This window comes from Octopus bimaculoides, chromosome 12 (genome assembly GCF_001194135.2).
Source record: "Octopus bimaculoides isolate UCB-OBI-ISO-001 chromosome 12, ASM119413v2, whole genome shotgun sequence".
In the NCBI taxonomy this organism is placed as follows: Eukaryota; Metazoa; Mollusca; class Cephalopoda; order Octopoda; family Octopodidae; genus Octopus; species Octopus bimaculoides.
The window spans coordinates 57,512,751-57,525,972 of record NC_068992.1 but is presented as its reverse complement, the minus strand read 5'-3'; the positions used below and the strand labels follow the sequence as shown (position 1 = coordinate 57,525,972).

Below are 13,222 nucleotides of genomic sequence, written 5' to 3'. Positions count from 1 at the left end.
CTGAATCTCTTTGAGAACTATGTTAAGGGCACCTGTGGTTGTGGAGTGCTCAGCTACTTGCATTCTAATTTCACAGGCAGTCTGTTCTGTCGAGCCAATCAACTGGAACACTTGTTGTAACCGATGGAGTATATGGATGAAAAGAATGTTTATTAAAGTTGTGTGCCTGAATTTCATGAAAAAGCTGCCCTGAAGTGCTCTGTAGAATCTCAGCTGGATGAAATATTCAATTTTCTATTTCTAATAAAATTTGGTTGATTTTACACTGATGTAAATTGTGAAATTGGATTGGTTCTTTTGAGGAATTTAAGTGCTTAAAAAAACTCTGTATGCGCATTTGTATGAGTGTGTATTGCATGTGTGTGTGTATCTGTGTGTGTGATTGTGTGTTTTAAATACTTTATTAATCCCAAAATATTTAATCCAATACTTTATTAATCCCCCAAACTGTTTCTTGGATTTTGTATGTTTGTACATGTACATACATACATGTGTGTATGTGTGTGTGTGTGTATAAGGTTCGAAAATCAATTAAGGTTGTTCATCGTTTTTTCAGTCTGCAGAGAAATGGTTAAAATTTGCCCTGTTTATAATTATACCATATGTTACATATATTATACACATACATGCACACATGCATGTGTGTGTGTGCCTAGGTATGTATGTATATAGAAATATATATATATGTATAAGTGTGTGTGTGTGTGTGTGAAATAGTGGGGTAGTCCATTACTTTGACATTTCATTCAAAGCAGCTTTTCACAAAGCCTGTTTTTCTTCTACCGTTGCTTTCAGCAATAGTTTGAAGTAAGAGTCTTCTCCCTTATTACTAGTCCTCTTTATTGTTTGTACTGAGTAAACTCTTTTTGCTTATTTCTGTTTTAATTTTTTTAAACCAATTATTAAATTTCATATATATATATACATATATATATATACACACACACACATGTACGTGTGTATGTGTATATATATATATATGTATGTATATACACATGTATATGTATGTGTATGTATGTATGTATATACATATATGTATATATTTGTATATACATATATGTATATATTTGTATATACATATATGTATATATATGTATGTATATACATATATGTATATGTATGTATATATATGTATGTATGTATGTACATATCTGTGTGTATATATATATATATATATATACATATATATATATATATATAAAGTGTACACACATAAATAAATACATGTATATATTCATACTCGTGCATTCAAAGCTGAATTGTTAATAGAATATGTACACAGACAAAAATATAGAAAATTATTCAATTATTCTTACAAATTTTTTGTTATTTAAATTTTAAGATGTCTTTTGTTTCCATTCTGAGAAAATTTAAGAAACTGTGTAATATTTCTCGTGCAATTATTCTTAAACCCTGACAGGTAATCGTAAAGGAGGTAGGAAAGACATCCCATATGATGATAGTGATGATTCAATTCCAGATGATCCTCAGGCGAAAATGCAACGACCTCTTGAAAGTGAGTCTTAATTCTTTGTCTTAGCTAAGACTATAGTTTCTCCTGCTGCTGCTGCTGTTGTTGTTGTTGATGATGATGATGAGCATCATCATCATCATCATCATCATTTGCTAAAGTCCAGCCTTGACTGAGTAAATGTATGGTGAAAAATGTTCCAACCATGACCTTTCAGTCTGGTTCTTTTTTGTTTGTTTTTGCATATCCTAATCTGTGATACTCCCTCCTCCTCCCCCCTTAAGCTTTTGGTCAGCCTGAGGCTATAGTAGAAGGCACTTGCCCAGGGTGCCGTGCAATGGGACTGAACCCAGAACCATGCGGTTGGGAAGCAAACTTCTTACCACACTGCGATGCTTGTGCCTATTTGATGTCCACTTTTCCATGCTTGCATGGGTCAGATGGAATTTGTTGAGGCAGATTTTTTTTATGGCAATATGCCCCACCTGTTGCCAGCCGTCACCTGTTTCCTAGCAAGGTACTATTTCCCCATGATTAGAAATGTTTTTCAAGGAAGTCTGGAAACGGACAGTACTACTCGTGTGAGGATGAAGCTCATTTACATCCATCACATGATATTACGGCATGGTCACGTATGCACTTGCACGCACACCTGTGCGACAGTCTTCTTTCAGTTCCTGTCTACCAAATCCATTCAGAGGGCATTGATCAGCTTGGGACTGTTGTAGAAAACATTTGCCCAATATGCCAGGTGGTGGGACCGAACCTGAGATCATGTGGTTGGGAAGCAAGCTTCTTAACCACAAAACCCCCACCTGTACCTCAATGACGATGATGATGATAATTAACTTTATTAAATTTCATTAGCTGCTTAATGAGCTTTATTGATTTTGTTTGCTTTCACAAATATTTTTCATTGTTGTTGCTGTTGTTGTTGTTGTTATCAGTGGTTTCGAATTGTCTATTTCCAGTTGGTACCCCAACAAACCTGGAATATCCACCTACTTTCGGGCATGATGAAATTCTCCAAAGCAGCAGTTTTGGCATCCCGGTGCCCTGCGGTCCAGTTCTTATGGATGGACGCAGAGCAAGCTCCAATCGGAAGAAACCCCACCGACGTGGAATTCGTAGTAAGTCCGACATGAAGATGCCACCCACAAACTGGAGTGTGGCAGGCACCTCCCAGTGGCAATATCCTGAAGAACTCATGGTCTCTGATATCCGGGAACTGCAGTTGCTTGATGAATTTATTTACAAAAAGGTATTTTGTTATTCTTTTATGTACTGGTTTCATGAATTAGGTGGAGGTGTGTGGCTTAATGGTTAGGGTGTCAGCATCATGATCCTAAGATTGTGGTTTCGATTCCTGGACCGGGTGGCACGTTGTGTTCTTGAGCAAAACACTTCATTTCACATTGCTCCAGTCCACTCAGCTGGCAAAAATGAGTAACACTGCGACGGACTGGCGTCCCATCCAGCTGGGGAATGCATACGCCATAGAAACCAGGAAACTGGGCCCGTGAGCCTGGCTAGACTTTAAAAGGGTGCATTTATTTATATTTATTTCATGAATTAGATTGTGGCCATGCTAGAGCACTACATTAAGGTGTTTTACTCAATCATCTCACCCCCAGAACTTATTACAGTCTGGTACTTATCTCATCAGTCTTTGTTTATTGGACAGCTAAGTCATTGCCTTTTGATAATGAAGGTATGACTGTGTGGTTAAAAGAGCTCATTTTTAGCACAGTAAATCCACTCACAAGGAATTGGTCAGTCTGGTAGCTCTAGTGCCTGAGGTGTTGTGCATTGATTGGGACTGTACACAGAACCATGTTGTTGTGAAGCAAAGTTCTTAACCACTTGACTGTACACCAGTAATATAAGGAGCAAAAAAAAATTATTGAAAGTAAAAAAGACCCACTATTTCTGTACTATGTTTTGTACTATGTCTTGAACTATGTGTTGTACGACATCTTGAACCTCGTGTCTTGATCAATCATGAGAAAACTGCAGCTCACAGGCCACATGCAACCTAAAGGACTTCTTGAGTGATATGTCTAACAAAAAAATTACCTGGAATTTGCTTAGTAGTTTAGCCTACCTGGGGATGAGCCATGTCTCATGTGGCCTGCTTCTTGGAAAAAAGTTGCAGGTGCTTAGTCTAGTTTCTTCTGTTGTCATTTCAGTAGCTCTAATGCCACTGAAGGAATGGTGAGTTTAATAACCATTTTCTGTCTCTTGTTACTTTCAGCTAATGAACCTCAGTCTGTACAACAGTCAACGAGATACTATCTGTGATGTAGTTTTTAAAAAATCTCTCAAAGAATTTCATCGAGACCTGACAGCTTGTTTGTCAATTGCAATGTTGGTAAGTACCATGTTTTATTGTTTATTTTTTTTATATATATATTCTAAAATTCTAAAAGGCAATCGTTATATCCAACTTCACATGGATGGTTTGTTTGTGATATTCACCTAAATATGCGTGGTGTACTGCAGTATTTGATGATCTAACAAAACAACCATGTTAAGTTGGATATAAAGTGTTATGCAAGAGTCCTGAACACCTCCACGTGACTGAAGGTGGACTAATCAATTACAATAAATAGGAACTGAGTGAACTTGCAGGTGAGGTTTGTTGACGGTGTTAGTTCAACCATGTTGGTTTACTGTGTTAGTTCGATGTGAGATGGCTTAACTGTCAGGTGTTGTTGTTGGCACTCCATCGCTTTCGACGTCGAGGCTTCCAGTTGATCCGATCAACAGAACAGCCTGCTTGTGAAATTAACGTGCAAGTGGCTGAGCACTCCACAGACACGTGTACCCTTAACGTAGTTCTCGGGGAGATTCAGTGTGACACAGTGTGACAACGCTGACCCTTTGAAATACAGGCACAACAGAAACAGGAAGTAAGAGTGAGAGAAAGTTGTGGTGGAAGAGTACAGCAGGGTTTGCCACCATCCCCTGCCGGAGCCTCATGGAGCTTTTAGATGTTTTCGCTCAATAAACACTCACAACGCCTGGTCTGGGAATCGCGTGTGTCTCCACTTAACTCTCAGTAGTTGGACGGTAAATACTGAGTATTGTACCTATGTTTGAATAGTATGGAGTGTGTTATGTGTTAACATATATTTTAGATAACCACAACTAACTATTTATTTGTGTAATACCATTTTACACCAGACGCGTATACCCACATCATAACATAAAGATTGCCTTTTTATACTAACACTGCTACTGTTGCTAATAATTATTTTTTATACATTGTTTTCTTTTTTGTGTACTTTAATTTCAATCTTTGAACTGTTCTCTTGCTGGCAGCAAGTCTTTATGGGTTTTAGTTAAATATAATTGCCCGCTTTTCTTACTTGTGTCAATGTTGTAAGGCAACAGCTCCCAACCTTTTTCACACCACAGACTGGTTTTGCTCAAGACAGTTTTACCATGGATTGGGTGGATCACCAATATAACAAAACACAATAACGTGTACAATATCTAATTTAATTATTACATATATAATACACATATAATGGAAGAATATCCTGCAAAAATCTATTCTTTCTCCATGTGCTTCGTGGCATGGTGACTGTGAGCCCCTGTTGTAAGAGGCAACATCTGTAAGTTGGTTCACCTTCATGTAAGGGGACGTAACTCAGACTAAATTCCTCAAGTTTTTCTCTTTTGTTGTCCATCACAGAGGTAAGCGTTATTTATCTTCAGGTTGACCAAAGCCCTGAGTGAAATTTGGCAGATGGATGATCTGAATGGAACCCTCTTGTGTATATGATAAAAGTGATGATGATGACACTGGTGGCTGCTGCTACTTTGCCTCTGCGCAGTTGCTCTCTGGAAAACTTTATTCAAGGCTTTGATAAACCCAAGGCTATGATTGACAACATATACCCAAGATGCTACCATCTTAAAAATAGAAGAAATACTGCATAATGTAGTCTTAGATATAAGGGGTAAAGACCCCCTTCGCTCATGAATGACCATGGGATTGCACCTAAGAAGTTCCCTTCTGAGGCACAAGTCTGGGCAGGGTTGTTTATGGAAGACCAGCAGTTACCCATGTATACCGGCCCTCCCTTCTCCATGCCACCAATGTTATCCTAGAGAAAGGCAAAGGCCAATACAGGTTGGCACCAGTGACTTTGAATCTCATTTCTACAGCTGAGTGAACTGGAGCAACGTGAAATAAAGTGTCTTGTTCAAGAACACAACATACAGCCCGGTCTGGGAATCAAACTCACTACCTCATGATTGTGAGCCTGGTGCTCTAACCAATGAGCCATGCACCTTCACTATAGTCCTAGGTATACTATATCACAATAACAGCGTGCTGGTCAGCATTTTTGCTCACAAGTCCATTGGATGAGGACAGATTTGAGGCTGAACAACCAAAAAAATAACAACAAATGTCCTTTGTAGTTTTGTAAAAGGAGTTAATAGTTTTTATCATGTCTTTGCTTTTATTTATTTCTTGATTTATTTATTTATTTTTCTTTCTTTTTTCTTCTTTTCTTTTCCTATTTCAGAAAGACGTAGTGACCACTCAGTACAGGTACAGAGATTTAATGAATAATTTTGAACAGGTGTTACAAGCACAGGTGAAAAATGTAGGAACCAATGCTGCTTTCCCAGTGACAATGGGGGTCAATGCTTTCCGTGGCTTTTTAGATGAATTCATGAAGGAGAGTAAAGAAATCCGGCGAAAAGAAAAGAAGGAAGAAAGAAAAACTGAATCCAAATCTACGAAGAAAGAGCGCCAGAAGAAAGATATGTTGGTAAGTCATTGGACTAATTATTTATTATTTCTACTAATTATTACTGATTCAGTAATTATTATTATTATCATTGTTATTGTTATTATTATTGTTATTGTTGTTGTTGTTATTATTATTATTATTATTATTATTATTATTAAGCTGGCAAAATTGTTAGCAGTATTTTGTCTGTCTTTATTTTTCACTTGTTTCAGTTGTTAGGACTGTGGCTATGATGCAGTACTGCTTTTGAAGATTTTAGTCAAACAAATCAATCCCAGTAACTATTTTTTAAAGCCTGGTACTTATTCTATCAGTCTCCTTTGGCTGCTCTGCTAAGTTACGGGGACATATACAAATCAACACTGGTTGACAAACAGTGGTGAGAGACAAACATAATCACACATACACACACACACACACACACACACACACACACATGATGGGCTTCTTTCATTTTCCATCTTCCAAATCCACTCACAAGGCTTTGGTCTATCTGGGGTTTTTGTAGAAGACACTTACTTGCCCCAAGGTGCCATGCAGTGGAATTGAACCTGGAACTTGAAACCATGCAGTTTGGAAGCAAACTTCTTACTACACGGCCATATTTTCACCTGTTAAAATTTAAGAAAGATATTCATAGTTTGCTATGACTAAAAGATTATTATTAACCCATTATATTTTCTCTTTTTAAAATATATTTGGAAACAAAACACCTTTGTCAGGTAATGTTTTTTTGTTTTTTTTAATTTTTGTTTTTGATAATGTCATTAATGTATTTGCCTATTTTTTCTTTGATACTGCAGGAGTATTTGGGACACAAATTCCTTACAGTTCAATTCAACATTCCAACTTTCTGTGAGCTATGTTCATCAATTATATGGATCATGGAAAAGGGTTTTGTATGTCAAGGTAAGTAGACACTTCCAAGGTATTCGTCCTTCTATTCTTTACATTATAATGATGGAAGCCAGCAGGAGATCTCCATACAGCTGGTTCTCAGTGGGATGTGTTTCTCTAATAAATGTTTAAAACTGCTCTTAACATTTGGGTGTAAGTTACATCTAGCATAAAGTATCCAGGCTGTTGTACCATATAAAAGAACTGAGTTTACTGTTGCACAGGTAAAATTTCTCTTAAGGTTTGTCTCACAGGGTTTTTAGACTGCTAGTTTGTGAAACTGCAGTATCTATCTGTATTCACCATCTTGTTCAGACATATAGTGTTAAAAGACTCAGGAATGTATCAGTAGGAGACGAAAAGTGTCTAGCAGTGATGCTGTGTTTTTTAGCACTATAAATCTATATGAGGTGCTTTCTTGATAACTCTGTATTTGCATTTAGTATGATATACAAAATGCTCATTTGATCTAATACTGCTTCCATTGCTAATAATGAATATTTTTTTGTTTTCTTTTTTTCTTTTTCAGTTTGTAAATATACATGTCACAAAAAATGTTGTTTTAAATCGACAACTTCTTGTAAAGGTATTCCGACTCCCCGGGCCAATGATGTAAGTGTACTTGTCTTTCTGTCAGTCTTTCATACTTAGTTGCTTAATTTTTTTTTTATTTTATGGAAATAAATAGATTTGTTTTGGTTTAATTTGTTTAATATGGACATTCCATTTTGATGGAAAAAATACATTTCATGCACATGTGCATAGATACACAGACACACATAAATATACAGAAACTTAAAGGAATTGACGGAAGGGCACCACCAGGAGTGGAGCCTGCGGCTTAATTTGACTCAACACGGGAAAACTCACCCGGTCTGGACACCGGTAGGATTGACAGATCGATAGCTCTTTCTCGATTCGATGGGTGGTGGTGCATGGCCGTTCTTAGTTGGTGGAGCGATCCGTCTGGTTGATTCCGACACGTGCCTACATATGCATAAATATATATATATACACACACACACACACCTTTATACATATATACACACACAGGCACACACTTATAAATATATATACAAATATAAATTAATGGATTTGCATGAAACGATCGTACAGCATTACCTCTGGATATCCCTTGTTGCTTATTTTGATATATATATATTTATAGATAGATATACGCTAGGATTATGCTATTGAAATGCTTACCAAACATTTACTGTTGGAACGATTCTTTCCCTTGTCTATTTCCACAGGGTTCAGTTGGAAATAACCAAGTATTTGGCTTTCCTCTTGAGTCTTTGATAACTGATGGAGAAAATGTGCCTTTGGTCGCTGAAAAGTTAATCTCAGCTATAGAACTACACGGTCTTTATACAGTTGGCTTATACCGAAAATGTGGTGCCGCTGCCAAAGTGAAGCAGTTGAAGAATGCAGTAGATGAAGAAGGTGAGTGGCCTTTACAGGAAGGAACGGACAGGGATGGCTCTTTTTTTTCCTTTTTTTTTTTAATTATTATTGTTATTATTTTTAGAAAAGTGCTTATGGCATATTGATTACAACTGAAATCCATCTGAAGTCAGCTTTACCTTTAATCCTTTTACTGTTTAATAAAATAAAATACTGCTTGTGTATTAGGGTCCATTTAATCAAATCAGTCTTCTCCCTTTATCATCATCATCATCATCACCACCATTATCATTATGGTGGGAAAATGACAGATTTGTTAGCATGTCAGGTAAAATGCTTAGTGGTGTTTCATCTGTCACTACATTCTGAGCTCAAATTCCACCAAGGTCGACTTTGAGTTTCATCCTATTGGGATCAATAAATTAAGTACCAGTTGAGCGACCAACTATGTCCCTTCTCACAAAATCCAGGCCTTGTGCCTACAGTAGAAAGGTTTATCATCATCATCATCATTATTACTATTATAGTGGCAAACTGGCAGAATTGTTAGCATGCCATGCAAAATGCTTAACGGTATTTTGCCTGTCTTTATGTTCTGAGTTCAAATTCTGCTGAGGTCAGCTTTGCTTTTCATCCTTTCAGGGTTGATAAATTAGGTACTAGTTGAACATTGAAGTTGATGTAATTGACTAGCTCCTTCCCCCAAAATTTCAGGCCTTGTGCCTATAGGAGAAAGGATTATTATTATTATTATTATTATTATTATTATTATTATTATTATTATTATTATTATTATTATTATTATTATTATTAAGGTGGCGAGCTGGCAGAATCGTTCACACACTGGGCAAAGTGCTTATTGGCATTTCGACCGTCCTTGCGTTCTGAGTTTGAATTCCGCAGAGGTCAACTTTGCCCTTCATCCTTCCGGAGTTGATAAATTAAGTACCAGTTGAACACTGGGGTCGATGTAATTTACTAGTCCCCCTCCCTCCAAAATTCAGGCCTTGTGCCTATTGTAGAAAGGATTATTATTATTATTACCTCCGCCTTAGCAAAGGTGGCGGTATTGTTTTCAGTTGTGTTTGTTTGTCCGTGGACAAGATATCTCAAGAACCGCTGGATGTATGTAGATGACACTTTCAGGGATATTTGTCCTAGTGACTGGCACAAACTGATTAGTTCCGGACAAGGATTCTGGATTATTTTTCCTGTTTTTTTACTTAATTTTCGAGAGCAGTCTGGTTCATTTTTAGTATTCTCGTTTGTGAGAGCAGTCGAGTTTATTTCAGGTATTCTCATTTTAAAAATCATCTCCGGCTAATCATTGAGAGGACATTGGTGTTGCCTTGACAGAGGTTTACGCTCTCTGAGTGCTCTTGTTATTATTATTATTAAGACATTGATCTGGCAGAGTTGTTAGTGTACGCCATTTAATTGGTTCCATTCTTCTTTCAGGTATTGAAAATGTAGACTTAGATGAATATCCAATTCACGTACTCACCACGACGTTGAAGTGTTTCTTCCGCGAGCTTCCAGAACCCCTTTTAACATACGATCTTTATGATGATTTCATTCAAGCCTCAGGTAATTGATTCGCAAATAGACAAACTCTTTCTGTCTGTCTATCTATCTATCTATCTATCTATCTATCTATCTATCAATTTTTTCGTGTCTGTCTATGTTTCATCCATCCATCCATACATGCATGCATAGCTTTTTAGTTTTCACCTGTGTTCTGAGTTCAAATTTCACTAAGTTTCTCATTACCTTTCATCCACTCTACTCTAAAGTAGTACTGGATGCCACCTTCTTTCAGTCATGCACTCTTCTACCTTAACGACCAATTGCCAATTTAAGACATTATTATCTATTCAAAAATTTAAGACATTATTATCAATTCAAAAATTTAAGACATTATTATCCATTCAAAAATTTAAGACATTATTATCCATTCAAAAATTTAAGACATTATCATCCATTCAAAAATTTCAGTATTTCCTGTCTGTCTGTCTGCCTCTCTCTCTCTCTCTCTCTTCTCCCTAACACTATCTCATGTTATTTTCTTCAGAAATCAAAGAGTCGGTAGAGGCCATCCAAGCTTTGTATGCAGTTACAGAACGTCTTCCCAAATCTAACTACCATTTATTTGAACGTCTCATATTCCATCTTGCCCGGTAAGGAAAGAATGGTTTATTTCACTTCCATTTGATTCTAAAGCAACATCTGTGTCTGTGCCAAGTGTGTGTGTCTGTGTGTGTATGTGTGTGTGTATGTGTGTAAGATCATTTTTGGGGAAATATTGAATGAAATTTAATTAATATTTTGTTCCTTCACATTTTTTTTTTTTCAACAAAGTGTGGCACAACATGAAGACAGTAACAAGATGTCTGCCAACGGATTGGCAATCATTTTTGTTCCTTGTCTTTTACGAACCAACAAGAAAATGCAAGCACAAGAATCTCTCCAGCAAGTGCCCAAACAATCTCAGTAAGTTCTGAAACTCCTTGTAACAATCTGAATTCTCTACATTTTTACTTCACATTTCATCTTCTCATCTTAAACACAAGACTTTTGTTGTTTGTTTGTTAGTTTGCTTTTTGTTTTATTTTGCCTTCTTTTATTGTGTTGTTGTTGTTGTTGTTTAGCCCTTGGATCAGCTGTGACACAGTAGACCTGTGATCAAAGGTGTTCTAACCATGGCTGTTATTATTGCTTTTGTGCATCAAGGACTACTATTGTCTGATGTGTTGATCACTCCCCATTTTTTAAGGTAGTAAGTTGTGGTTTTCTCCTTTCTTTCTCCATCATCATCATTTAATATCCACTTTTTTATGCTTGCATGGATCAGGTGAAGTTTAATGAGGTAAATTATCTACAGCCAGATGCCCTTCTTGTCACTAAACGTCACCTGTTTCCAAGCAAGATAATATTTCCCCAGTGCCACACATGCTTCCCACAGAATACATGAAACAAACAGCATTGCTTGCATGTCAACGACACTCATTAACAACCATCACATGATGTCTAGATGAGGGCAGGCATGTATGCATTCATACACATGCACACACACACACAAAAGAATATGGCAGACTCTTGTTAATTTTCTGACTACCAAATCCTCTCACAAGCTTTTGGTTGCACTTATGGTTTTCTATCATGATCTCCGAGATTGTTGGAAGGAAAGAGGGAACTCAACCCCAGGCTAGAGACTTGGTCCAGAATCTTGCAACTGGTTGGGCTTTGCTAAAAAGTATCCAATGGCCAGGTGGTGGTAGCAGACATAAGCCTACCATCAATGCTAATCTGACTGGATGGGATTCATAGTCATATCATTGTCCTTAGAGTGCTTGCTGCAGTGTGGGCTCACATGGCCTGGTGGCTAGAGTATGGGACTCCTGACTGTAAGGTTGTGGTTTCAGTTCCCAGACGAAGTAGTGCATTTTACTTTTGAGCAAAATGCTTCATCATCATCATCGTTTAACATCCGCTTTCCATGCTAGCATGGGTTGGACGATTTGACTGAGGACTGGTGCAGCCGGATGGCTACACCAGGCTCCAATCTAATTTGGCAGAGTTTCTACAGCTGGATGCCCTTCCTAACGCCAACCACTCAGAGAATGTAGTGGGTGCTTTTACGTGTCACCCGCACGAAAACGGCCACGCTCGAAATGGTGTCTTTTATGTGCCACCTGCACAAGAGCCAGTCCAGGGACACTGGCAACGATCTCGCTCGAAAACCCTCCATTTCATATTATTTCAGTTTACATGTTTGAAAATGAGTTCCAGTAGCACATTTGCTTTTTGTTACCCTGCAACCCACTGGGCTCCTGTTCAGTGGGTGGAGTGTGTTGTACACGTGGAGGCACATGGCTTAGAGGTTACGATGTTGGACTCATGAATGTAAAATTGTGGTTTTGATTTCTTGACTGAGCAACGCATTGTGTTCTTGAGCAAAACACTTCATTTCACGTTGTTCCAGTCCACTCAGCTGACAAAAATGAGTGATTTTGCAATGGACCAGTGACCCATCCAGGTGGGGAATTCATATGCCATGAAACCGGGAAATCAGCCCTTATTAGTCAGCATGACTTAAGATGGTAACTTTACCATTTTGCTTATATACTTCAGAGAAACTTCACTAAACTTTGACCTCATGATTCTGTAAGATTGTAACAGGCCCAAAAACCGCTTGTAGCAGGAGTTAAATGTTGAAGTTATGGGGCATGTTTTACTAGTTAATAATAATTTTTGGATAAAATAGGAAACTGAGTAGATTCATTATTTTTTTAAGGAAAGAAATTTTTTGTTTGAGAAGAATGAGAAGAGCAGAGCAATTAATATTCAAAAATTCCTTTGTTTTTATTTTTAAAAAATATTTTATGGTGCTGAGCTGGCAGAATTGTTACCACACCAAACAAAATGCATAGTAGTGGCATTTCTTTTGGCTCTTTATGTTCTGTGTTCAAATTCCACCAAGTTCTACTTTGACTTTCATCCTTTTAAGGTTGATAAAATAAGTACCTATTGAGCACTTGGGTTGATGTAGACAACTAGACACTGTTCTCCCAAATTTCGAGCCTTGTGACTACAATAGAAAGAATCCCCCTCCTCCCCTCCTCCCCTCCCCCCTCCTCCTTGGGCTGATAAATTAAGTGCCTTTGAAACACTGGGG

At 37.5% G+C, this 13,222-nt stretch overlaps 1 protein-coding gene across 12 annotated transcripts in view; it reads left to right on the top strand.

The window, feature by feature from the left end:
• The window catches only part of LOC106868187 (unconventional myosin-IXAa), a 213,418-nt gene that overhangs the window by 192,292 nt on the left and 7,904 nt on the right, over positions 1-13,222 (top strand). For all 12 annotated transcript variants that reach the window (XM_052972194.1, XM_052972200.1, XM_052972199.1 and 9 more), the window contains 10 exons: positions 1,421-1,516; positions 2,443-2,732; positions 3,726-3,842; positions 6,013-6,261; positions 7,047-7,152; positions 7,670-7,752; positions 8,394-8,586; positions 10,006-10,134; positions 10,619-10,724; positions 10,906-11,037. In XM_052972194.1, coding sequence (XP_052828154.1) covers positions 1,421-1,516; positions 2,443-2,732; positions 3,726-3,842; positions 6,013-6,261; positions 7,047-7,152; positions 7,670-7,752; positions 8,394-8,586; positions 10,006-10,134; positions 10,619-10,724; positions 10,906-11,037 — 1,501 coding nt within the window. The remainder of the gene's footprint in view (positions 1-1,420; positions 1,517-2,442; positions 2,733-3,725; positions 3,843-6,012; positions 6,262-7,046; positions 7,153-7,669; positions 7,753-8,393; positions 8,587-10,005; positions 10,135-10,618; positions 10,725-10,905; positions 11,038-13,222) is intronic.